Source organism: Falco rusticolus, chromosome 4 (assembly GCF_015220075.1).
Source record: "Falco rusticolus isolate bFalRus1 chromosome 4, bFalRus1.pri, whole genome shotgun sequence".
Taxonomy (NCBI): Eukaryota; Metazoa; Chordata; class Aves; order Falconiformes; family Falconidae; genus Falco; species Falco rusticolus.
The window spans coordinates 8,929,529-8,955,479 of record NC_051190.1 but is presented as its reverse complement, the minus strand read 5'-3'; the positions used below and the strand labels follow the sequence as shown (position 1 = coordinate 8,955,479).

At 35.6% G+C, this 25,951-nt stretch overlaps 1 protein-coding gene across 6 annotated transcripts in view; it reads right to left on the bottom strand.

The window, feature by feature from the left end:
- Nucleotides 1-25,951, bottom strand: part of CACNA2D3 (calcium voltage-gated channel auxiliary subunit alpha2delta 3) — a 467,821-nt gene that overhangs the window by 43,806 nt on the left and 398,064 nt on the right. For all 6 annotated transcript variants that reach the window (XR_005103980.1, XR_005103978.1, XR_005103979.1 and 3 more), the window contains 2 exons: nt 4,353-4,414; nt 3,372-3,416 (listed from right to left, as the gene is read on the bottom strand). Coding sequence is in view for 3 of the 6 variants with exons in the window: in XM_037385921.1 (XP_037241818.1) it covers nt 3,372-3,416; nt 4,353-4,414 (107 nt within the window). In the remaining 3 variants the exon portion in view is untranslated. The remainder of the gene's footprint in view (nt 1-3,371; nt 3,417-4,352; nt 4,415-25,951) is intronic.

The following is a 25,951-nucleotide window of genomic DNA, read 5'->3' as shown; positions in this document are numbered from 1 at the left end:
TTTCCTTTTAAATGCTTTAATTTATACCATAACTGTTCAGCAGGTATTTTCTTGCCATTGATAAAAGACAGCTGTGAAAGTTAACAGAGTCAACAGAGGAGATATGATATTTGATTGAGTTCTATCAACAGTACATTTGGTCACTAAAAAAAAAAAAAGTTTGGACTCTCTAAATCAAGGTTCACACTATTACTGAATTTCTTCATATGCATACATGGCTTCTGCTGGGTCAAGTGAAAGTACCCGAAAACACTTTAAACTTCTTGTGCTATTTTTGCTTATGGATGTAATAGTGAAAGAAGTTCTGCACAAATATTTAGCAAAATACGTGACTATTCTTATTAACTACCAATGTAATAGAAAAGAAAAGAGCAGATTATTTCTGGCTGTAACCTCTTGGAATCTTTATCAGTGTACATGCTTCTTAGCAAGGACAGAACAAAAACATTCTTGCATTAACAATAATATGTTTGTTTTGATGAAGTAGTTGGGTACTTTGCAGTAGAAGCATGTTTTACACAAGAAATTATGTAATATTGCTATTCTATCGCAAAGGCTATCGCAAATGAAGGAAGTAATCTCTGCCCAGTTTTTAATCCCAGAAGTGTGGTGGTTTAGGCTAAACAAGGAAGAGATTTTACACAGCACTCTAACTTTACTCCGACTGCCTGCAGTTATATTTCTCAAGCTGGTGAGCTATGACTGGAAACCCATTGATAAAAATATTTAAAGCTGCTGGAAACAAGTCAAGGTAAAGCTTGCACTGTAAGCCTATAGCAAGGTACAGTAAAGCAAGGCCACAAAACAGGTAATTAACAGTTCTACAGACCTTTTTCAATATATGTCTGATCACTCTTAGGAGAACGAGGCAATAAACATGAGCTCACCTTAAAATTGGTTAACTATGCAAATGACAGCCTGGAATTTGGGCTAAGGACGGACTTTAACCCACATCTGTGTGGAATCTGCTTTGTTTTTCATTACTTCATATTTGGAAAAGTTTACTTAATGATTAAAATGATACAAGCTTTAAATGGAAGAGTCTGTAAGCTGTTACAGCTAGAAATGCAGAAGATATGTTGACTCATATGGTCCATTTCATTGCCAAAGATGGCATGATCATCAAGCCTTTGTGTTTTGGCTTACTGCAAATTTTATTTTCTATTATTTATTGCTACCTCTATCATCCAACTGTTAGATCTCAGGGTCCCAGTAGATGAATTATAGTTTGTTTTAAGTTTTGCTGATTTGGTGTGCTGAAGAAGTTAAATGTTCCACTCAGAACTGCTGATGTTTTAAGTTCTGCCTTTCTCCCTGGAACGGTTTTTGTGATCTGAATCTCATATTAATCAGACACATGTTTTAAAAAATGCTAAAACTGCACCTATCTCCTGGACTCACTTTTCAATAAAACGCATCCCAATGTCACAGTATATGAGGTTGTGAAGTAGCATCCTAGAAGTGAGATTGCTAGGATTGATGATGTACCTCTTAAACTTTTTATAAATTGATTTCCACAAAATTAACAAACCCCCTAAAATAGTCTTTTTTGCTTTAAATAACTAAATATACAATACAATAATGACACATGTTAGAAAGCACTTCTCAAACACATGAACTTTTTTTTGCCATGGTTATTTAAAGTTTTGAATTACCTATCCTCAGGAAAGCCCAACTCTACTAACTTTCATGACAGGAGACATCAAGTAGTACTTTGTGTAGTCATTCTGGCACAATTTTTTTATGTCCTGAACAAACTTAGTGCTGCACAACACAGAGCACACTCCAAATGAATTAATTATTGAATAGGCAGGAATACAATCAGGGTAGCAGTTCAGGTGGTGGAAGGTGTGGACATTTCACTGCAGATACATAAAATAACACAGGACAAGCAGCACCTCAGTGATAAGACCTGGGAGTCTGTTTCAAATGCTGGGACAGTCAGAAAGAGACCTAAAAGGTGAGACTATAAGAAATATAGGAAGAAACAGCAGAGAAAGAGAAAAATAAAGACTTGTGGAATATCACAAATAATACAAGTAGTTTCCTGTTGCAAATATTAGTGACACAAACTTGTGAGAACTTGAAGATATTCAGAAGAAATGGCTTCACAGAAGAGAGATGAGAAGGAATTGTTTAAACACAAGAGTTTGCAGTGGTGGGAGTAACTGCTCAGTTTTCCATGATTTGCTGCGAGTCCCATTTATCCTTTATTGAAAAGTATGTCAAAACTAATGCCGTGCTGACTGCTGACTCTTGGCCATACAGATAGCAGCTTTCCTGAAAACAACCAAGCATGTATAAAAAACCTGAATAAACTGTATAAAAACTTTATAACTATATGTAAAAAAAAAAAAAGTTGTCTTACTTAAAAATAGATTGCAAAAACATTACATTAGCATGAATTATGTACGAGCATACAAACACACTCGTGTCTTTTATGTAAGTTTTGCAATAGTTCTTTTTGCTGCTGTATGAAAAGTACCATACAAACACAGCCTGTGGTTTTTATTTTCAGATGATGAATTCAGATTTTATCATACTTAAATTCATATAGCTTGTTCAAGCACAGTTTATCAGGTGATTCAGATCTCCTCAAACCATTCACTCAGTTTAGAGATTACACATTGACGTTATCAGTAATTGCTTTGTTCTCCTCCAAATTACTAACTATACATGATACAATATCTCAAACACAACTTTAATTTTCTAGAATCTTGCATGTTTAATTCCTTCCCATATATCAATACAGTCTGTGCTCTACTAACCACTTTATAACTCATTTAACCTGCAATACATTGGTTGCTTAACCAAAACATCATATGGTATGATGTCAACTGCTTTCCAAACATCTATGCATACAATATTAAAAATCTAACAACTTTTTCTAACAAAATTTTTATCTAAGAAATTAAACTACATAAAAAGCTATTCAGTTACTTCATTAAGCTAAACTAAGGTTACTACTTTTTTTTTTTCTTCTTCCTGAAGTGCCATCAATATATTAGTCCTGCACAGATTCAGCTCTGGATTCATGTGTAAATATACTGTAAACATAAAAAAATAGCTTCTAAGATGAACAATAAAATAGTAAAAAAATGCCTTAAAACAGCTTCAAATTATTTCCAAAACTGGATTCACAAAGCACAAGTTACTACAACACATATTTGAAGTCAACCTTGTAATTAAATGGATGTTTGTAAGCAATCATAAAAAAAGTCTCACTATCTAAATAGTATAATATTTACAAGGTGATTCCAAATTACACCAGGACCTTATAAAGTACAATGAGATGTTCAAACTAAATTCATCGACTCTATGTTCTACTGCAGTAGAGGTATAAATGGAAAAAATACCTGTTAAATACTTACTTCATCATCACAACTTATAGCACATCGGCCATCGAGAGATGCACACTAGAGATATCAAAAATCAATAAAATATTTTAATTTCTCATTTGATTATTACAAGACAAGACATTTTAAAAACCCATATGAGCACAATTATAAAGAAGTTGATATTGATAACATTTTTATCTGACAGCAATTGTTCTTAAAATGACTAGAGAAGTTTAAAACCTTTTCACCAGTTCTGTTCTGCTCCTGTCTGCAGAGAAAGGGTGCATTTACACTCTAACAATTTCAACCGTTTTAAACCCCATCTCCCCCTCCATGTGTCAGAAGCTCGGAGACCGTTCACAGACAAGACTATATGATTTTCCAACAGGGTTGGGGTAGGACCTGCATTTTAGCACTTATTTTCTGAAACAGTATAGTTCCGATCTATTTTCAAAATATGGATGGCATCTCCTAATATGTAGCAAGATAATTATCCTCTTCAGTAAGTAGAAAATCTATATCCTGACATTTTAGGTATAGTTTGTTAAAGACTACAAATACCAACCATGATTCAGTAATCCAGTTTAGCCAGTTAACCTATGCAAAACTTCAGTTGCTCAATGTTAGTAGATAGATCCTAAGCAAGCTGCAAGGCCTAATTCTGCTGTCACTGAAAACAAATAAATATCACAATTTTTTTAGTGTATCTAATTTTTCTGAGGGAGAAAATCATCGTGACAGGCCAACAAATTAACCCCTTATGCACAGGGGCCTAAAATTACTAACCTTTCTACCCGTTTCCATGAATATAGGAATAAGCAACAGGTTTTGACCACTGAATTGGCTTTTTTGTAATAAAGAATTGAAATGTAAATCAGAAGAACTAGCCACTATGTATTTCAAATATGTTCTTTCTTTTCAATTGTTTTGTTTGCAACAAAAAAATTGCAGATCATCATCTGCACAGTTAGAAAGTGAATTCAATGACACAGAAAATGTCAATTTAAAATATACCTGTCTGCTTGCAGTCCAAAATTTCCGCTGGAAAAAATCAAGTTTCATCTGGATACCTACAGCTGGGAAAGACATAAATAACAAACAAACCAAAACCCAGTGTGTTTTATCTCTTGACAATAATGATTGTAAATTAATCAGAAGGAAAAACAGTCTTACAATAAAAAGGGAAAGTAAGCCCTAAAAAAAAAAAAACAAAAACCACAACTACTTGAACTGAAGAGAGCACACAGTCATATTTTAAACCATTTACATTTTGGTTAAACATGAAGACATTGCTAATATAATGTGAAGAATGCACCAGGCAAACATCATTCAAACTACACATGTCCCCATAATTAACATAAAAGAACCACAAACTGAACACATTTATGTTCACATCTACCTCAAATTTATATTTTGCTTATACCAGTTTAACAGCTGTAGGAATACACACTATGCGTTTTGTGCTGAAATACCTGAAGATGTGTTGAAACACCATGAAAATGTTGGTTAACATTTCAAGTGATCATTTGTTTTTCAATCCCTTAACCCATAAAAAAATCAGTGGAACATAAGAAGCCTATTTCAAACATTAAAATCTTCTTTAAAAAATGAATTTAAGAGCATTATGTGCAATTATGTCAAATGAAAGTACATGACAAACATTACTGGTTTTCATTTTTTTCTTAAAGTATACTAATAATAATATGTAATTTTTTTTAATTGTGATTCAAGACACTACTGGTGTAAGTTATATATTTCTCATAACCTCAGATGAGATTATGTTTGTCAGTGAACCTTTCTTCCAGCCTGGTCTGATGTTCCTTTCAGACCCATAGCTACACCATTTCTGTTTAACAGCAAGATAATGCACTGCTGTTTGCTTAAGCTCCCAAGGCAGTTGATTTTTCTGGTTTCACCTGCCTAAACTAAAGGAATGATAACGTATCTGTCTACCTGTGCTGAAAATTTCTGAACTAGCTTCCTTTTATTTAAAATATGTAATGAAGAATATGGCAGGAAGATAGGGACAGAGGGGCTAAAGACATCTGCTTTGGTTGTTCTTACCAGCTGTTGCTGCATCCCTGGACCATATCTGTTATGCTGCCACTCACTCACAGCACACCTTGTGCCAGGCTTCTCTGCAAAGGTGTTTCAGTGCTGTCCCTGTACCAAGTGATACTCTAGCTGCTCAATACAGCTTATCAATGGGTTCTAGTTAAATGCCCTACAGCTCCTTCCTGTCAGCTTAGAGGATACGTAATTGCTAGGGTAAAAAGAACGAACTCCACCCAAACGACTCATCTATAACCTCACTATACTATTCTCTGCACAAAAGCTAATTTTTAAAGCCTTGAAAGTCTGAAAAGCTAATTTCTAGCAAATTCATTGCTCCAATGTTTTGCTTAAAAACAAACAAAACTTTTTAAAAAATTAGTTGTTTTGGAAAAGTGAAGAAAAATTAATTTATTCATTCTTCCTCTAGGATCCACAGCAGGGATCATTTAAAAACATATTTACATCTAGATTATTGGTACTTTTGCGAACACACACATGCTGATGTCACGCATATATTTTATTTTGGGTTAACAGGTAGGAAAAAGTATGTGAAATGAAATCTGTAATGAACTGATACAATGGGATGTGAAATTACATAAGGGATTTTCTTATTAAAGCAGGTTATAAATAGTTTTCTGCCTTCTGTAACTCATGGATTATTTTTGCTTAAGACAGTAAGTAGACAAATCCAGTTCTCCTTTTGAATAAACTCTAGAGGAGACGCTCTCCAGCTATATTTTATTATCTAGTAATTTATTTTATGGTCAATGAGAAGATGCTGTCTGACAGCTATGCAGCATATGGTTTCTTCATCTGCTGTTTGCCTTTAGGTTCCTTTCTAGCATGCAGGTGATCTGCACGTCCTACCTGCTTTTTCTGAGATGTAAGAAAACCACACACATTTTCAGGAGCTTCCCAGAATAAAATAATTTTGCTTCTGGATGCTATATCAGCATTTGGAATGTCCATCTCATACCACATTTCTCCCAGTCCATTTAAGCACGCAAGAACTAACGTAACACTACTTATATCAGTAAAAGTCTTCTTGATTTCAGCAAGCAAAGTTTATGCTTGTTTTCTGCATGTGAACGTTCCTGTTGAATTCCCTGAATCAAGCCACACACTTGACATCAAGATACACAAATAGGGACTTTGCTGAACCTTGCTTTGACTTTAAGAGTCTAAGACTCCAACCTGCAAAGAATATAAACTTTTGCAGACTTCAGATGGAATAAATAGTTTTCTGATCATGGAGGATCAGACTGCTTTTCCAACAGATACAGAATGAACAAGCTTTCTGAGCAATGAAAGATGGTATCTAAGGGAAACTTAGATATGGGCAAGAAATTGGTGTCTTTACTCTGCATTGGAAAAATGTAAATCCATAAAACTGTGTTGCGAATCTTTAAATGTTTCTGGGCTCTCAGTTTAAAGGTAACCTGACAGGACCTAATGGAGTCAACCTCACTTCTTAGCTGAGTCAGAGCTGTAAGCCAGTAGGCATTTTTCTCTGGGGAACAAAAGAATTAAAATATATAGACCCATGGACCTTCACCTAAATTATTTTATAACAGCATCTTCTGGCTAATCTGTTTTGAATGGCTGAGCTCCTGAAAAAACTGATTTTAAAAACTGTTTAGATTTTTAAAGATGCAGATTTTCAGAAGTGTTTAGACAGAATCGCTATTAATGCCTACTGCTTTACAAGGTTCTGTACCAAGGAGGTTCCTAATCTGTTTAACTGTTTCTATAAACCCTCCAAAATGCTTGTCTCCACCTCTCGACTCTCAGGTACCATACAAATTCTGTTTCTTGCTCATTCATAAACACTAATGATTTCAACCACCTGTATTTACTATAGAGTACCTCTCAACAAAAGAATTTTAAATACACCCTAAATATGGGTAAATTTCAGTATTCTTATTTTCTTGCAGAAGATGATGCATATAGGAAATGAACACCAGAGTTCCCACCAAGATCTCATGTGGAGAGTCACAACAGCAGGGTTTAGAGCAAAACACAGATCTGTGCTCTCCAAAGACTTGTTCTGTTAGTTACAAATACTACTGCTCTTAACAGGCACAGATGAGTGGACTGTAGTTAGATATTTTTCATTTAAGGTCCTGAGAAGGTTGACCCTTTGGAGCTCACACCCTTACTAGAGACACCGCCACGCAGAGCAGAGAAACGGTTGCCAAAATTGAGATAATTATCAAGTTCATTATGCTGATGACATAAAAGAACAAAGATGTTATCAAACATTAGTGTAAGGTTTAAACCTGTAAGAAACATTTATTAAGCTTTAAAGGATGAAGACAAAGATCTACTCCACTACATTTATGGAAGTTCATCCATTTGTACTTATATATCCAACATATTTAACATATATCTAAGACATCTAGTACATCTAAACTACAAAATACCAGTACAGATCAATAACAGTGATACTAAAATACAAAATATTCCATTACGTGTCAGTAACAAGTCTCTATAATTTAGATATTATTTGATCTGCTGTGGCTGGCAAATTTTAAAATGCCTGGCAAAGCAACTTTTGATTAAACATTATTTCTTGTAAACTATTAATGAAAGTATAATTAACAACAAGGAACAACTAAAACTCTGTTCCCTCATAATGTAGTTGAATGTATATACAAATTTGGCAGGAGGTTGGACTAGACGACCTCAGGAGATCCCTCCCAATCTAAATTGTGTTACGATTCTATGATTTAAGTGTAAATGTTTTGTAGACAAGTGCTAAATACACAGCCTATAATCTTCCTTAAATATGAGCATGTACTGAAGGGTTTCTAGTGTCCAGTATAAATTACTTACCATGAGAGAGAATCTGAAACAGTAACAAGATAATTATGACAAAGCTCATCTGTAAAAGATTCCATGTGCATGTTCTAATGGGTTGCACAACAGAATGGTGTAACACAAAGACAACTGAAATACTGGGGCTAATTTTTATGAAACATAGAGCATCCCCCTCTTCAGGAAGATGAGAGGAGGCAGGCAGCTACAGGCCTTTTTTTTATATAGCATTAGTTCTATTAGTTTTGATGTCTTCTCGGACAGACTGTGAAAGAAATTAAAAGATAGTGAGAAACACTGGGCTTGTTCCCACTTGAGCAGGTTCCCAGGATTTCAGCAGTGGTGTAGTTTGTATAGAAATGGAAGGCCCAGGCATTATCAATTTAGTTGATCTGAATTGTTTATAAAAGTTTCAGTTTATTTCTCTACCTAACTTCTAAAAGGTCTGTATCACTGATTTTTGAGGTATAATACCATTGAAGGAGGTAAAACAGAAATGTGTCTTAAAACAGTCTGCTCTGGTCAAGGTAATACAATGTTATGAGGCAACATTTTAAGCATAATACACAACAGATTACGTATTTCCCTTGTGAAGTATTTCCTCAATTAGAGTTTCGTAATCCTCTTACTTGGTATTAAATAATGAAGTGCTACATGGTGACTGGATGAAATCTATGGTTGGACTTGAGGATCTCAAGGGTCTTTTCAAACCTAAATGGTTCTCTGATATGTACCAACACAGAGTTCCCACAAACGTGGCATGGTGAAAGCAGCAATAGACCTTTTTGTTGAAGAGATGCATCTTAATAAGAGATTCTGATCTCATCATGTTAGTTACTTTACGTTTTATTCCTTTGCGCAATTCCAGATAGGAACTTCTCTGTCACTGAATGAGTAACTTCTAAATATTCTATATCGTATGTAATATGTAATAAATGACAATTATGAATGTGTCCTACAATTCAGCTAATAATTATTTGAATGCGTCTCCATTCAGAAGCATTAACAGTGTTAATGTATGGGAAAATAATTTTCTTTTCAACCAGATGTGATACTAAAGCATTTTTACAGGCTTTTTTTCCCTGAGCTTTTTGAGAACATTGTAACTAGCACAGGATATTACTTGGTTGGGTCATTTAATGCCTTAAGAACTATTCAAATGTACTTCAAAAGGTTTTAGAGCCAACACATTCATCTGAGCAATCCTTAGTCCTCCAGCATTTCAGAACTTCAGAATGAAATATCTGTGCTCCAAGCTACTTTACATTTAAATGTATGTTTTACAGACTAGCTGTGTGTGGGGGAAAAGGGAAACTTCAGAATTACCTCTCACATGTCACCCATTCCTTGCTTAGCCTCCTAGGTATAGCAGCTACCACAGAGGTTAAAGAAGGGGGAAAAAAAAAAAAAAAAAAGGTGTAATTGCACTGAAATTTTTTAAATATTGTTCAGCAAGGTATGCAGATAACATCCAGAATTCTAATTAAAAAACAAAACACAAACAACAAAAACTATAATTGAACCTAACATGATATATACATTTTAAAGTATCATTTGTAGGCTTGGTTCAGTCAAAATGGCCAAGGGATACAAATTACCTTTCCTCAGCCAGGAAAAAATGAGTAAGGATGAGGGGGAAAGGTTTTGTCTTCACTGCTGCCTTTCCTTTGGAATGCCAGTGGGAAGGGCTGGCTGCAGCTAGGGGTATGCAAGAGATCAGCTAACGCGAGCTGATGGAGGGGTATTCAAGCTTTTTCCTCCATGTAACACAAAATGTATCATCATTTCAAATGAACATTGCAAATCCAATTTATTTTTTTTCCAACCACATTAACAAATTTACTTTGGTGATTCCAATACATACCTCTAACGCTGCCTATGGAAAACAGTTACTAATTCCCTGAGATTTCTTTCCTTTGTCTAGTGAAGTGGCTGCTATTCTGTAGTGCATATCCTATGAAATAACAGATGGTTGAGAATTACAAATTTAAATTCTTGGCTCAGTGATAATTATTGTTAAATAAGTACTTTCCTGATGTATTGATTTCATGGCTAAGGGTAATGTTTCACAAATTTACTGGGATGTTTTCAGGATAGTAGTACTGGGAAATGCTCAACGCTACAGAGCTCAGGGCTGCTTATTATCAAGGAAACACGAAGGAAAACAAATAATTACTCAGAATAGATCAGGACTGCTTGTATTCATTGCAAGATCTCCATGATTAAGCAAATGGACAGAAAGATAAGTAAAGGCTTCCCCAACAAATCACTTCTGTGCGCAGAATTACAAGAGCTCTTAGTCTCTAAGTAAAAAGAATAATCTCTTACTTAAAATAAGAGAGGAAAATAGATTAGGCTGATTTATTTCAGGCAAGAGAGGAGCTGAATCTCCCTATAAACTTGGCAGAGGGATTTCAAATACATAATTAAGGAAAAAGTAGTAAAAGCTAAAGGGTTTTCCATTCTGCGAAATATCTATAGAATGTTACACTATATAAAAGCACTAGATCACCAAGGTTAGAAAAATATTTTAAGGTCTCCATTCCTTTTTCCCACAGAACACAGTATGGACTAAGATTCTTTCTTTTACATAAAAGATGGTCAACATTTTGAGAACATTTGGGCCTCTTAGTTCTGATGGAGTTATCTTAAATGAGGTTTAACTTGGCTTCCAAGCAAGAAATCTTAGAAACAGATCTGCAGCAGAATTTTTTTTTAATCTATATCGCCTTTGTGTATTAAGCTAAGGCTCCTTAAGATTCCCTTCTTTATGCCTACTCATATTACCTCTTATTACTATCTTTTAAAATATCTAATAATTAGACGTGAAATATTCCAGAACACTTTTAACCTCTTTTTAAAAGTTGATTGCACTTCTTTTGTTTATACTCTAAATCTTTTTCAGTTCAAAATGTTTTTAGCTCAGCCAAAGAATGAGACATTATTACACCCCAACACATAATATTGAGAAATAAACACCATGTCGAAAAGTACCTTTAGTAGAGATTAATGGCAGACTCCTACCACCAAAGATGATGCCATTAAAAATACTTATAAAACACGTGTTATGTACTGTAATTACAAAGAAAATGTACATTTTTTTCCCCTTCAATTCCAAGAAGTCTTAGCTAATAAATTAGAGGTATTCCAAAAGGCACTCTCTTACAGTAATATACTTATGCTCCAGTATCATCCAACATTGCTGTATTCCCAGTGATAGTCATTCTTTCATCACATGCAGGATATATAAAAAGTACGAATGAGGATTCATCAAATGTGCACTTCCCAGACTACTTATAATCCCAGTTTCAATTTACTCGCACAGTAAAATGCAGTTTCACCCTTCCAAACTTCACACCTCATTCAGTTTCCTTCTTGATCTCTGACCTTTTCAATTCTACCCATACCTTCTTCTTCTCACCCCAGCCCATTTTCTTCAGTTCCTCTCTTCAAACAGAAGTTCCCCAGAATTTTGTTTTAACATACAAAAAATGTTAGTTTTACTATCCAGAATGTTGGAACTTGATTCAGACACCCAACACAAAAAGAAAATTAGCCTAACAGTTTAAGTCCAGCTAATTTTTAATATGCTGAAAACACGAGCTTGTAATTGGAAGTGTTGGGCAACCTCAATACTTGGTGGTGATACCAGCCATCTTCATAACGAACTGGTGTAAGTAGTCTGTGATAAAAGAGTAACACTGACGAAAAGGCAGGCCAAACTGCTGAGTAGTTGTGCACTTTCTTGTGGTTTTCTTATAATAAAGCATAGTTCCCACCCCAGCAAAAATATGATATCAGTTATGCATTTGGATAAGATACTACTATTATTCACAAACTGTCCTCTGCAATGTGTTGTTTTGTTCTTTTGTTTTTAATTTTTTTTATTTAACTTGGTGAAGATTTCTAATGTTCTTTACAACTTTTCTTGTGGCTTCACTGACATGAAACCTTGTTGCCTAACCCCACAATGTGTCTATTGCATATTTAAGTACCCTTAGAAGATTTTGATATTTTACAATTATTTTAATATTAAATGGATTAAAAATCCATGTAAATTTGCACTTACCTTTTCCACGTAAATTTGAGCTACTGCCTCACTAACATTTAGAGATTGATTTATCCAAAACAAAGTCTTTTATTAATCTAGGTACTATGTAAAGTACAAAAGAATTTCAAAGTGCAAATTATCACAGTTTTAGATTATAAACAGTATTCAAGAAAAAAATCCTGCATTATTACTGGTATCTTACCTTTATCTTTTTATCATCAAATAAGTGGAATGACTGTACATACATTTGTAAGTCCTGTATAATTATCAGTTATAAAAGACAGTTCTCATATGTCATGATATGTCATCAGATTTTAGCAAGACAAAGAATAACTTCCTTCATTAGAGCTATCAGGATGCAACATGTAAATGAGTGAATTCTTAAATGGACAGAGGAAAGCTGAAGTTCTGCTTCTTTACTCATGGACACCAAACCTGCTATTTTCTTCCAGAATATTTTTACAATTAGTGGTGGAAGTAGTTGTCTGGCTGGAAACTCCCAAGATACAGGGAAGGCAGTGGCAACTGGTATTTCCTGGAGGCCAAGTTCAAGCAGAAAGGGAGGAGATATTGGGAACTTGATGTGAGGCCAGGCTGAAAGGGGAGCAGGATGATGATTGCTGGGAGGCCGAAGTTCATCCAAACTCAAACCACCAGGGATAGTTGAAGGGCTTGGTTTGCAGCCAACCCCTGACAAACTGAATTGCAGAGGGCAGTCTGTGAACATCATCATAAACCAGACTCCCTTTGACTCCCTGACATGTATCTTCCTTCTGGAGGACTAATGAAGTAGCAGCAGGAGCAGGAGGAAACACAAAAAGGATATAAATTGAGTGAAAGCATAAAAAAATATAGATACTGTTGACTGAAAGTCCATTGCCTTTTCAGGAGGCTTCACCGAGGAGCTTGGAGGGAAACAGGTTATCTGTAAATTATCATTCAGACAGTTATGCTGTATTTCAAACTACAGGATAGTAGCTGATGTGCTGCCAACACTCTAACAAAGGTTTCCCACAGAAACCTCCTCATTTACCCTGTGATAAACTTTGTGTACCAGGAGCACAGCCCAAGGGAGCTACTTGGGAATACATTTGTAATTACAAAAAAGACCCACAAAAAAACCCCAAGAAAAAGAAACCTCCCATAAGCCTGGAGGGAGATAACCACTTGGCATGCAAAATTACACTAAGTGCACTTTGCTGGAAAGATATATACCTTTTTCCTGAGAAACACAAGGAGTACATTGATAGTATAAAATAGTGGTTTAGACTGCACAATTTGAAGGGGATGAAGCGGGGCACAGTTAAGCCCTGTCTGGTGTCTGCAGTATCCTCCCTGTGACTTTTAGAAAATACCTGACACCTACTGACAGCTGGAAAGGAAAGGAGCAGAGAATAGGAGAAAGAGTGGGTTGGATAGTATTTTTATTAGCCTCAGGAATGCTTCAGTAGCATGGAGAGAGAAGGCAAGCCCCATCATAAAGAAAACTGTGCTGGTGGCAGAATTTTTATAAGGAGTTCCTACGAGCTTTCAGCTTTCTTCCAACATCTCCCTGCATGGCCACTACTCTGACGAATTCTGATGGTACAGGAAGCACGTGAAGACTGAAATCTGACCACAGTGACACTAAAATAATGAAGCAGTGATGGTATTTTAATAAGTCCCTAACCAATTTTTAGTTTTATAGGGTTTTCTAGCTCTTTTTTTTTTTTTTTTTTTTTTTTTTTTGGCAATATTGAAGAACATCCCATGACTGAAACAAAAAGTAAGAACAGCATATATTTGTAAGCACATTTGTAAATCTTAAGGGAGGATCCATGACTTGTCAAGTTCTCAAAAAAGCTTTACTTCTTACAGCTGAGGTCCTAGTTTAGAGTAGCTTAGCCAGTATACCTTTCACATCTCAGCCAAAAGGCTGTGGTTTCAAGTTTGCGATTAATGAACCGTAAGAGGCTCAAAGTTCAGATGAACACCCAGAAATTAGGATACTGACCCAGACTCCTGAAGACTGTGACCAGATTCTCTTAGGAGATGTCAGGCTTTCTGCTTCCACTTGTAACTGAAACACATATGTTCAAACTTTGATAGTATTTTCTTTTTTTCAGACTTGACACTGGCTACTACCTAATCGTGTTGAAAAAAAAAAAAAAAAAAAAAAAAAAAAAAAGGCTGTATCTACATATCTCAGCATTGTGAGAAAGGCTGATTTCAGAAATGGGAAAAAGTTCTATTGCTCTTATTTCCTAAAACATTTATACCTCCCAAACTGAAATCCTATCACATCAGAATGGCTGCAAGTTGTCCTACTGCTATGGACAGAATACTTTGGATAAGACATTAAAGATAAGTGTTACGGCATCCACTGCAAAACGAGCTCATGATGTCTCTGTCCAGTTTCTCCCATGTCAGCTCAATGCTTTATATCCTACCATTGCCCTAGAAGCCAAGACATGTAGGTTCTACTGCTGTCAGTCTTAGCATGGAGGGGAGAGACTTGGAGAATTCAACTCTTCCTGTCTCCAGAACACGCTGACTACCAGCTGCTTGCTCTATCCGGTTATCATCACGGCACTTGCTGCATACAAGGCCTGTGAATATATGAAATCTCATTCGTCAAAACCAGACTTAGAACACCGAGTGAGAAAACACCAACATTTTATTAAATCACAGCATTTGAAAATAAGCCTTGGATCTCTTATTGAGTTATAATAATAGTGTCATTCTCATCAAACTGTTTGTGCTATACTTTGATTAGCAAATTACTTTGAGTTACTAAAAATATGCTGTTTGAAGTCAAATAATACATCAGAAATATGTCATCATGAATACAACTCTCCAACTTTTCAATACCATACCTACTGGATGTTTTATAAGTCAAATATTTCCTGTAATGTTCCAGAATAGCTTTCATGGTTTTGTTTTTCTAAGATCTCTACTTTATTTAACCATTCTTTGCTGTTTAACCACATAGTGGTAACCTATAGTTTTAGAAGGGTATAAAAAAATGTATGTGCCCAAAAGACTCAGTATGCACATTTTTAAGTGTTTGAAACAGACTTGAGTAGTTCCATAGTATTCTGTAGTTGCAAACACAAAGAAAATAGCAGTGGCAGATTTGCAGCCCTTCTGATTTACGTTTGCATCTAGTACTGAATAAGGTTAAAACATAGTAATAGCAATAGATACAGAAATTATACTTTTCCATGAAAAGTATTAGCTGCAAAAGCAGCTTTGTTTGCCTTTTTTTTTTCATTTTTGGATCAAAAATGCATTTTTATTGAATCTCTGTGTAGAAGAAAACACAGCTGCCTATTTGCTCAACAAAAATAGGAGCTGGTATTTGAGCTATAAGCTAACATTCTTGGAATACCCTGAACTAGAGATTTAAACCATGTCAGGAACAGAAAGTAATCTCAGATTAATAACAATGAAAGTTTTGCCAGTATACTGAAATATGTTTTCTTCTTTTTCATATTCTCCTACTTGGTATCTGGTAAAAGAAAAGAAGCATCATCTTTCAATACGTGTTCACTATATTACATATAAAGATCTCACTTGAAAAGTTTACTCACTTTCTGAAACCATGGATTAACACTGGCCATAATCTGAACATTTTCACATTTACTTAACTTCATTTCATGAGAACAGTTTATCATCACCATTTCGTAACCCTGGCAAGAAATTTTAATTATGCCTATTCAGAATAAACTATATTGGGGGAAATAATTTATCTTTTGCTTTATCTAACCTGAAGAAGTTCAAGTGTATATATTGGAAAATAGCTAATGTGCATCCAGCAGGTCAGGCACTGAGCGGTAGAATGACAGCTTTCTATCTGACTTGTCTACTTATCACATTTCAGGAAAAATAACAAATTGACATCTTCAGAATTGCTACATAAGCCTACGTACTCTCCAGCAGAAATGTTTGCTTAGGTCTGGATCTTGTGAATATTCATGAGTTGAGAGAGGTCTTCATACTGCTGAAAATTAGCCAAGAGCTTATTTGCTTCATTAGACAAGTTGAAATGGCCTCCTTAATGCCACAAAATACAAAGAACAATCTATTGATTAATGTATGGCCAAATACATAATTAATAAATGTTTTGAAGGGATGCTCCAAGAAAACAGCAAAGCAAGCTTTTTTAAAAAATGTTGAGACTGATAAAATTAAAAGGCACTGACAGATTTTTAAAAATCCTTAATAAAATGTCATTGTTGCCTGAGATCTGTGTGCCAAGTTATAATCATAAGTGAGCCTCTCTGCGTGAGTTATTAACTGCTGGAAATAGTGTAAGTGCTGAAATGATTTCCACAATAGAAATACAAACGGACTATACTTGCATCACATAAATCATTATCCAGATGCTTCAACAAGTGGTGTATTACGATTTATATCCTAATAATTAGTAGGATTCAACTGTCAATACAGCAGTAAAGCATATTTAGAAGTATAAATTAATAATTTTTGAGGGAAATCAATGTCATGGATACCAACTGTAATCCTCTTTAACGGAGTAGCTTTGAAATAAATCAGGAAGGTTTGCTGAAAGGAAGTTTTGATATTCCATTAAACTAAGGATTTATCATAGTAAGTAGCTTCTATTTCTACTAAATTGCAAGATAGGTACAAATTCACCTGAGGCTTCTGCCTGAAGTGTTGAGCACTGCTAGTGCTGCATGAAGTCTGTGAGAGTTAAGGGATGCCCAGCATATGATAAGCATACTTAGCACCTTCCAGAATGGAGCTCTGGAGAATGCAAAAAATCTTCAAATCTCCACTCAGAAAAGGATTTTTGGCAAGAATTTTCAGAAATTCTGTTCTCATATAAAGGCAAAGATATTACTGACTTCCAAGGAACATTAGCCTTCCAAAGGCCGTATTTTTACAGCTGTTAAGGCATGTATCAAGGATGGATGACTATGACTTCTGCATTTGTAGAGATAGTTTTGTACTGTGCTCACTTCAGAACTAAGGCTCCTTTTCATTTAATTCAATCAGATTAGATTGTGGTACTGATTATGATTATATCCACAAATCAGCATTTTAACTGAGTTTCCATGGAAACACTATATGCCCCTGTTTGCTTTTTAGACAGGGCTATGCCTGTTTAACAAGTTTGCCGAGGACAACATGTTTTGTTTAAGTTACATTAACTGGAGCCAATACTTCCTAATTACATTACCAGAAGAAATATTTACAGCAGTACTTTCACCATGGGAAACCCTCCATCATTTAGCCCATCTTAATCTCTGAAAAACAGGAAATATCAGCATTGCGATTGCTTAAAATGTGTTAACTGGCCTTATATCTATAAAATGATCTCTTTTATTAAATGACAACATTGGTCTTGTTTTAGTCATCATATATAAGGACATTATCCCATGACATCTAGATTTCTGTGAAACTTCCATCAGAGAACATCAGCCTATGAAGACAGGGTGGTCCAGCAGCTAAAGCCCTGAACTGGAGTTAGAAGGCTTAGTGTCTGCTCCTTGCTCTGCTGTTTGCCTGTTGTGCAACTGTGACCAAATATTCTTCATTTTTTGTGCTCCATTTCCCTGTTTGTGAAATAGCAGGAAGGATGCTTCACATTCTATGAAAAGTGATTTGAATTTTATGAATGAAAGCAGTAATAATTAAGTATTCTTACAATCATATGTTATAGATTAGGGTGCAATCTGGAGACCAGGCATGCCAACTTGCATGAAGCAATCTTAGGTGAGAGAAACATGGCAGGATTTGACCTTTAAAACCATAAGAGAGAATGGGAAACCTTTTACCCAGAAGCAAAGGGCCATTCTTTCAAAAAATACTGGCCCTACTTCTTTAAAAAAAGTTAGAAAATAAGAATCTTTTCAAAGCATATCCTCATCAGTTTTCAGTCTACAACTACAAATAGCAGCAATAGCCTGTAGCAATTTTTTTTAATTCTCCCAAAGAGTATACTTTCTAAAGTTACGCGGTGGGTGTATGCTAACTGTAATAGAAGGTGACCACAATCAAAAGCAAGTGGTTTCTTATTTGTGGCTCCAGAGAAAGACTTGAAAGTCTGAATCTTAAAGGTCTGAAAAAAGAGATGACACAACAAATATTTTTTTTTTCAGAACATAATGACTTTAAGTTACAAATTTTTACACCTTTGTTCTCAACACTGTTAGAAATTAAGGAAGTCCACTAATAAATGTTTTCCTTCAAAAGGTTAACATTGCCTGCTTGAGTCTTTTCTCTTGTTGTCTCTTACCTTCTGTGAAGAAGCAGCACATTGATTGAAAGATTTGCTTTTATCCACCACAATGATTTTTTTCATCCTAATTTACCCTGATTATCAATCTTGAAGATATTACATTAATAGCAATAACAATCAAACAGCTATTCTCTATCAGAAGTGGGTTTTTTTCCCACATGTTTAGCCTCACAAGAACCATCAGAAACCTGGGTCTGACAGGTGCAATCACCTGTCAATAAATGTCCAAAAAGTTTTGAATATGAGTGGTCAGCTTTGTTCACCTTTTCATACTATTCTTATTCAGAAAAACAGAAAGATTGCACCATACTCACACTTGCATTTCTAATGGTGTGTTGATGGAATGGTAAACATTACACTTCATCTTACCTCTGCTGAGTTCAATGAAAGATTTCCCTTAGATTGTAGAAGAACCAAGCCTAAAGCCTTAATTAGCAATATTTAAAGCTGCAAGACATACTTTAGCAAAACTGTAACACTTCAGCGAAGACTGGAGATAAATTTAGCGTTATAAATCTGCACGGTACTATGATGCAACAGAAACGTTGTGCATGGCTGAGTTCAGCCAAGTTCCATTCAGAAAAATTACAGTCGGGCATTATGCAACTCCTTCAGCTAAATTGGTGTCTACTGCTTTCTCAAAACTGCTTTCACATTTTCAATTTAAGAAAGTCTGCAGAACTGCTCTTCTAAAATAGGTATCCCTTAACTTCAAAGCTAAGAAAGCAACCATATGTAAAAGTATGAACAGCTGATGGCATATAGTGATGTAAACAAAAGGTTTAGCTGCCGAGGAAAAGCCTGTATTACAGCTCTTTCAGTTGCACGCAATACAAATGTTCCCTTAGTGCCTATGTTTGGAACATGACATCTCCAAGTCATCATGAACTACAAATTACAGAGAGGGCTCATTGCTCTTTCTTCTTTCTAAAGGGTTTATAGAAAGGAAGCCTGTAGCATAACTAATGAAAACCTATCTTACTGACACTGAAAAACAGAGGTATGGAAATTATTAGTTCACTAAACTAGGCACAGGATGCATAACTTCAGCTTCTAAAAGCAGTTAGCCTACTTCTTGCAATGAGAACTTTAAGAAACAGAGAAGCCAGTAGTACTGTTCTTTGAACCCATCTATCCTAACTCTGTTGAAACACAGAGCTGGAGAGAAAATGGACACTGAGCAATGTGCTGTCATTTTGAAAAGGGAAAAGGATAAAAAGTTGCAGTCAAAACACAAGTAACCAAGGTCAGCCCTGCCATTATGTTCCAAAATAACAGTCCAGAAGGGAATAAACGGAAATAAAGACAACCAAAATACACCCTTTTTGACCAAGACAGCTATAGCCTTATGGACAGAGGAAGATCAACTGGGTCGGGAACTTCTGAGATCATACCTAAATAAAGAGTATTGAAATAAAAGTCACTTTGGATAAAAAGGGATTAAATGATAATACATATTACCTTTATACTTTAGCATCACTTAGTTGTGATGAAGCAGAAGTACATACAAACACTGAAGACGAAAAGATATCCACATTTAAATGTGGCCTGGACTTTAGGGTTAATAGTCTACTTTTATACAGTATTTTTTCTTTATACTTGCCCACAGGCATTCCAACTGTTGTTACAAATTTGTTATCCTCCCTACTAATGCATGTGCTTGACCCAGAAAGTTCATCCTTCAGCATCTTAGGGGATGGCAAAACGGAAAGCACATTTAAAAGCGTGCAGATAACTTTGGTTAGTACAAAGGAAAAGTAGGTATAGTTTGGCATTACAACTGTCAGAACATCATCATTTATGCCAATCTTACCAAAACATTTTCCTTCCTACTTAGCAGGAGGCTCATACGAAATGGCTGCCATGCTATCTAACAGTTGTATTCAATCTCAGCAAGCAATTTTCCTTGTTACTAAGTCTTGAAAAGGCAAATAATATACACTGAAGATGCTACATAAATTGGAATCAATATTGAAAAAAACCCATTCTATCACTGAGAAAAGAAACAATAGTATGAAGGCCTTTGGCGATTCTCAGCATGAAAATAGAAAACCAAAAGAGACATAGAGAAGAACATACAGTCAAAACAGGTAAGATAATAATGAACAGGTGAAAAAGAATATAATAATAGTGAAAACACGATATTTCCTAAAGATTTTGATCTTCAATGTCCTTTAATTGCCATTAGGTTTTCCCAGTTAAATTGCTTCATTATTGCTGCTATAAACTGCACACGAATATAAACAGGGCTTTATTAAAGTTTATATTCCATAGCTACAGCTTTGGGGGTGGCTGTTGGTTTTTGGGGTTTTTTTTTCCTTCTCCCCCCCCCTCCCCCCTGTTTTAAAATGCCTATTGTTTTACTCCTAAATAAATTTCCTCCCAGGGTATCTGAAATCCTTAATCATCATCCCAATATTTCTCTCCCACATTACACTTTTAGAATCAAGTTCCATGACTTTTAAGAGTTACGCTTACGTCAGAGGGATCAAGAGGTTTAAATTTCAGTACCTATTAAAGGAATTTAATTATCCAACCAGTTCCATTTGGATACACTGTTACTCTTCTTTGCTAATCTAGACCAGATTTTCCAGTATTGTAATTCTCATTAATAAAATGCCCTCTGAAAGAGTTTTTTTTTCTGTTTCTTTCTTTTTTTTTTTTAAGAAAAAAAGACCCATTTTACAAAGGCCTTTAAAATGACCTATTTTATAAATTCTGAACAGAAACATCATTATCCTTCATACTAGCTAAGTTTCCCAAGGATTTATCACGTCTGAAAAAAACACAACTTAGCTGAAGTTGGGTGATGAGAAGTCTATCTATATACCTGACTTACCCTGTCACTTAATTCAAAACATTTTGTGGAGAAAAAGGCATTTTTAAAAACATACTTGGCATTTAAAACTTGCTTACAGGTTAAAAATAAGAGAGGGAAGAAGAAAACAACAAAAAGGGGTAACAGCATGCCATGTGATCTCTAGGATGTTGTTATATACAGAGGACTTTTGGTGCCTGCTGTTGTAGCAGTTAAAGCAGTAGAGAAGACACAGAAATCCAGAGAGAACAAAGAAACAAGAAAAGCAGCAAGCTGTGCACTGCCTTGTAAAACTTGTCTGCTGTTCAAATGAAGAACATCAGCAGCAAGTATAGGTATCTGGCTCATTCTTGTTCAATGGAGTCATATGGAAAAAGTTTACAATACCCTTACTCCACTTGTGAAACAGTCCCATAAGCAATGAACACTGATGTTCCAGGTTCTTTCTTTTCATCTGTCATATTTAGAGGTCTGCTAGTTATAACTGCTACATACCAGTATTGAAAAGGGTTATAGTCTGTTATCATGCGCATTATAATCTAGTTGGCAGATGGTACATCATATTTTACCTGCTGCAAGACAATTAAGATTCGTTCAGGAGTTACAGGCTTCAAGCTTTTCTGATATAGAGAAACTCCATCAAAGGGAAATACTCCATCAAAGCTTGAATCCAAAGCTAGTGAGCACACGGATCCTGATCCGTGTATTGAGTACTTAATAGAATACTTAAGTATATGTTGGCATTTAAATGCAGGAAAACCATGTAATTGTTTACAGCATAATTTTAATGTCAGGCTACTTAGTACTTTGCTTAAATTAATGAAAAGATTTCCCACGGCTAATTAGAAAGTGTTGCAAGAATCACAGAAGTTTAATTGTTTAACTTTTTGTTGCAGCAAATGTCATCCCTGCTTCTGCAAGCTGTCATGTTCAGGTGACTACTGGGGCAAAGAGGAGAGGAGACATTTTCAGCCCATAAATCCAGCAGTTCCCAACAAGTGAGTTTTAAGTACTGCAATTTGCCTTAAAAACACATCAGGACTTAATGAAGTACAAGTTCTATTTTGTAGCAAAACTGGTAAGCAGCAGCTTAAGAAAAATTTACTGCACTTTAAAATCTTTCTCCATACACTGAGAACATTTCAAAACCCTTTTACAGGAAGTTGTTCAAGAAAAATCCATCCAATTCTTACAAGAACTGGCCTAGTAAATTAACATTCAGAATGCACAGGAAATACGTATAGTTCTTAACTTTGAGTTCAGGGTGAGCTAGGAGCCTGAACAGAAATTCCTATTAAATAGAAAAATTAGAAAACAAAAACACTAAGTAAAAACTTAGAACTTTGCCTTTGGTGTAGAATGAATAAGTTATCTAGAATGACAGTGAGTGATCTCAATTTTAACATGTTTAAGAACAGACAAGACACATCTAAAACGTCAAGATAAAACAAAGTGTACAGCTGTCCTTGTTTTTACATGCATTTTTCTAGCTCCTGTTTTTATTCCTTTCATTTGTGTTAGCTTTATGTCAAGCAATATTTTTTTCTATTTATGATAATGGCAAAATGAATTCATTAATTAACTCTAATCATACTGGAGATACATTTTATCTATGGATGCCCAGCATGTGTAACAGGTAGTTGTCATTAATCAGGGAACGACTGAAAATCGAATCTGCATCCCCTGCCCTCCTGCTGCTATTTGTGATGGAATAAATATTCTGCTGACACGTAATCTGCCCCTTGCTGCAACTTCATCTAATTTACAATTAAGGTAAAGCAGCCCCGCATCTCTATTCCCTGTGCTTCTCATTCTGAAGACCTCGCACCCCTTGTAATAAATTTTGTACCTACCAAAGCATACTGTGAAGCTGATGCTTGAGCATTTTCCAAGCAACCCCTTCTCACCTTCATATGTTTCTGCTCATTAAGTCATGGGAAAAGGAGTACAAGCCAAACCAACTCTTATATATATTAGCTTATTATAATATATTATATTAGCATTATAATACCGCAACATACTGCTGACTGATCCACCTAACAGACTGAAATTCTTGCATCACTTTAGCAGAGAAAAAAGCTGAAAAAAACTGTGAAGGACTGACTCAGTTGTCTGTGGTTTACCAGCAAAGACCTGGATAAGAATTTTCCAGACCAAACCAGAAAATTGGTCTGGGGATGAATAGAATTCTAACCTAAATGAAGAAGATGCTCAGGTAGGCAGCCCCAAATGATACCCTCTGACACAGCAGCACACACCTCACCAGAGCACTGCTTGCTGCAACTAGAAAGCTGTAAGTCTGCCCAGCTAGCCCTTCCCCCACTGTAAATTTCCACCTGGAATGTAGTATGTTCCTGCCCATCTAGTCCACTATTACATCTCATACACTGGCCTCTTCTAGAGGTGTCAAAAGAAGGTGTAAAAATTCCCATAAATAATAATTATGGGAAAAAAACCCTGCCCACAGGGAAACATTTTTCTCTATAACTCGTGTCATTAGTGGTTGATTAAAGCCCTTAAGAGTGAAAGTTTATATCCCTTCTAAATGATTTTTTTTTCTCTATAAGGTAACTGTGGCTCTAGATTATATATGAATCCTACTAATCTTTTGGCCCAAGCATTACTTCCAACAAGGTGTTTCATAGATTAATTATGCATTGTATAAACAAGTACCAGATGTATCTAAGTAAGGCAAAACAAGCCACTGAAAAGAAGAAAACTGGGCTCTTCCCCTCAAAGTTAGTGATCCAAAGTACAAAATCACAAGTGCCTGCCTGTTTCCTCATTTTTCTAGACTTACCAAATATTCTCACCTTAAAGGGAAACCACCAAATGATTCATAACAACTGCCAAAGACAGACATGAAAACTTTTTTAGCTATCATGGTGTCTCCTTATGCTGTGTGATAGCAAAGATTTGATGTTATTAAACTCTAGCTGATATTACTCTGCTCTTGTCCTATCTAAGCTGTAAGATGTCTGAAGAAATCCACGCAGCCACCTTTTCTGGAAAATATGGCCAACTTTGTAAGTTATACATCTTCCTCAAGCCTGATTTGGTGTGATCTGTTGGCTTATACTTCTCTTGTGAAAGGTAGGCAGATGTAGGAACCAGGGCTTTCCTCTAATTTTTGTCAACTTTTGAAAACCTAGTACCCTGCCAGGCAAAAGCTGAGAGGGTCCTGAGCAATCAGGGTACAAGGACTGCCTTTGTAGGAAAAAATGCATGAGGGATTCAAGGGTTTTGTTGTCCTGTCATCTTTTCACAGCATCCAGACTCATAGATGGGAAAGGAGAAGGTCTCTGTCTATGATGCAGTACCATATTTTTTCAAGTGCCAGTTAAAGGGGGAGACTTTTAACAACAGAGGTATGGGCCTTTTCACTAACAAAAATGAATTATTTTTTGTCCTGAACTAAAATGAAGAGGAGTCTGCATCGCTCAGAATTGCATTTGGGGTTTTCAGCAAGAGCATAGCTGTTTTACCAGTCTGGAGACACACATTAGTAAGGAGAAAGCACATGACATTTCCCTGTAAGTGTCATAGTTTGAATACCTTCCCACTCAAAAGCATAAGAAAAATAAATCTAATAAAGACAATGTATAGGAATTGTCTGCTGTGGTCTTCAGAACATTTTTTAATATAATCACGTTTGGCTGGACTCAATACACAACGCAGTGGAATCCAAATGCTGTAGCCTTTAAATATTTGAAATATTTAAATTGTTTCCTTTCTGCTAGAGTTTAATTAACGTAACGCTCTTCTGTAAAACAAATTATTCTTACACTTACTACTCCTTTAAAGCAGATGGCAGTAACCGCTGCAGCAAAGTGGTTGCTGGCAAACACTGAACTGCCCCCACCAGCCAACAGGGGTAGGGCATTAGTTCATTAGGCTGTCTTGTTATTTGCAATGGAAACATACCTTGTTACAACAAGGCACGAGAAAATTAAAGCAGTCACAATAACACAGTTACACCACATCAGAAAACTGAAAAGAATCCTGCTGGCTGTTCAAAAAGTCAGGAGTAGATTTCATGGTTATTCAGGTTCTGGCAAATCTCTACCTGTGTGACAACTATAATTTTCACCACATCAGACTTCTCTGTTGTAACCAAAGTATTATCACTAATAAATGGGAATAGGAAATGGATTATAGGTTGGGGAAACTTACTTTTACAAAAAAATGTGCATTCAGAGTTCTCAATACATAGAAAAAATAGCTTCATCTACACAAAAAGCGAATTGACAGATTTAATCATACGTTTCCAAATCTGAACTCAGCATGAAGATTTTTTAAAAAGCAATAACTTTTTATACCACAATTCTGAGTATATAAAACTTCTGCATCATTGTTGGAACTGAACCTCCCACAGTTCTTAACTTTCAGTGACCTTGTCCTATGAACATCTCTTTCATATGGCGCGTGCTAAAAATAATACAATTATAGTAGCAAAGACTTACCTAAAATAAAAGAGGCAGTTAAGAGACATTCTTTAAGCCATCTGTTAAATGGCACAAACTGCTGTGGTAGCCTGTAAGCCCACCTGGTCAGTAAACATTAGTTAAGAAGGAAAAGCTACTTTAAAAAGAAACCCTTTGAATTCATCAGCCCCAATAAAATTG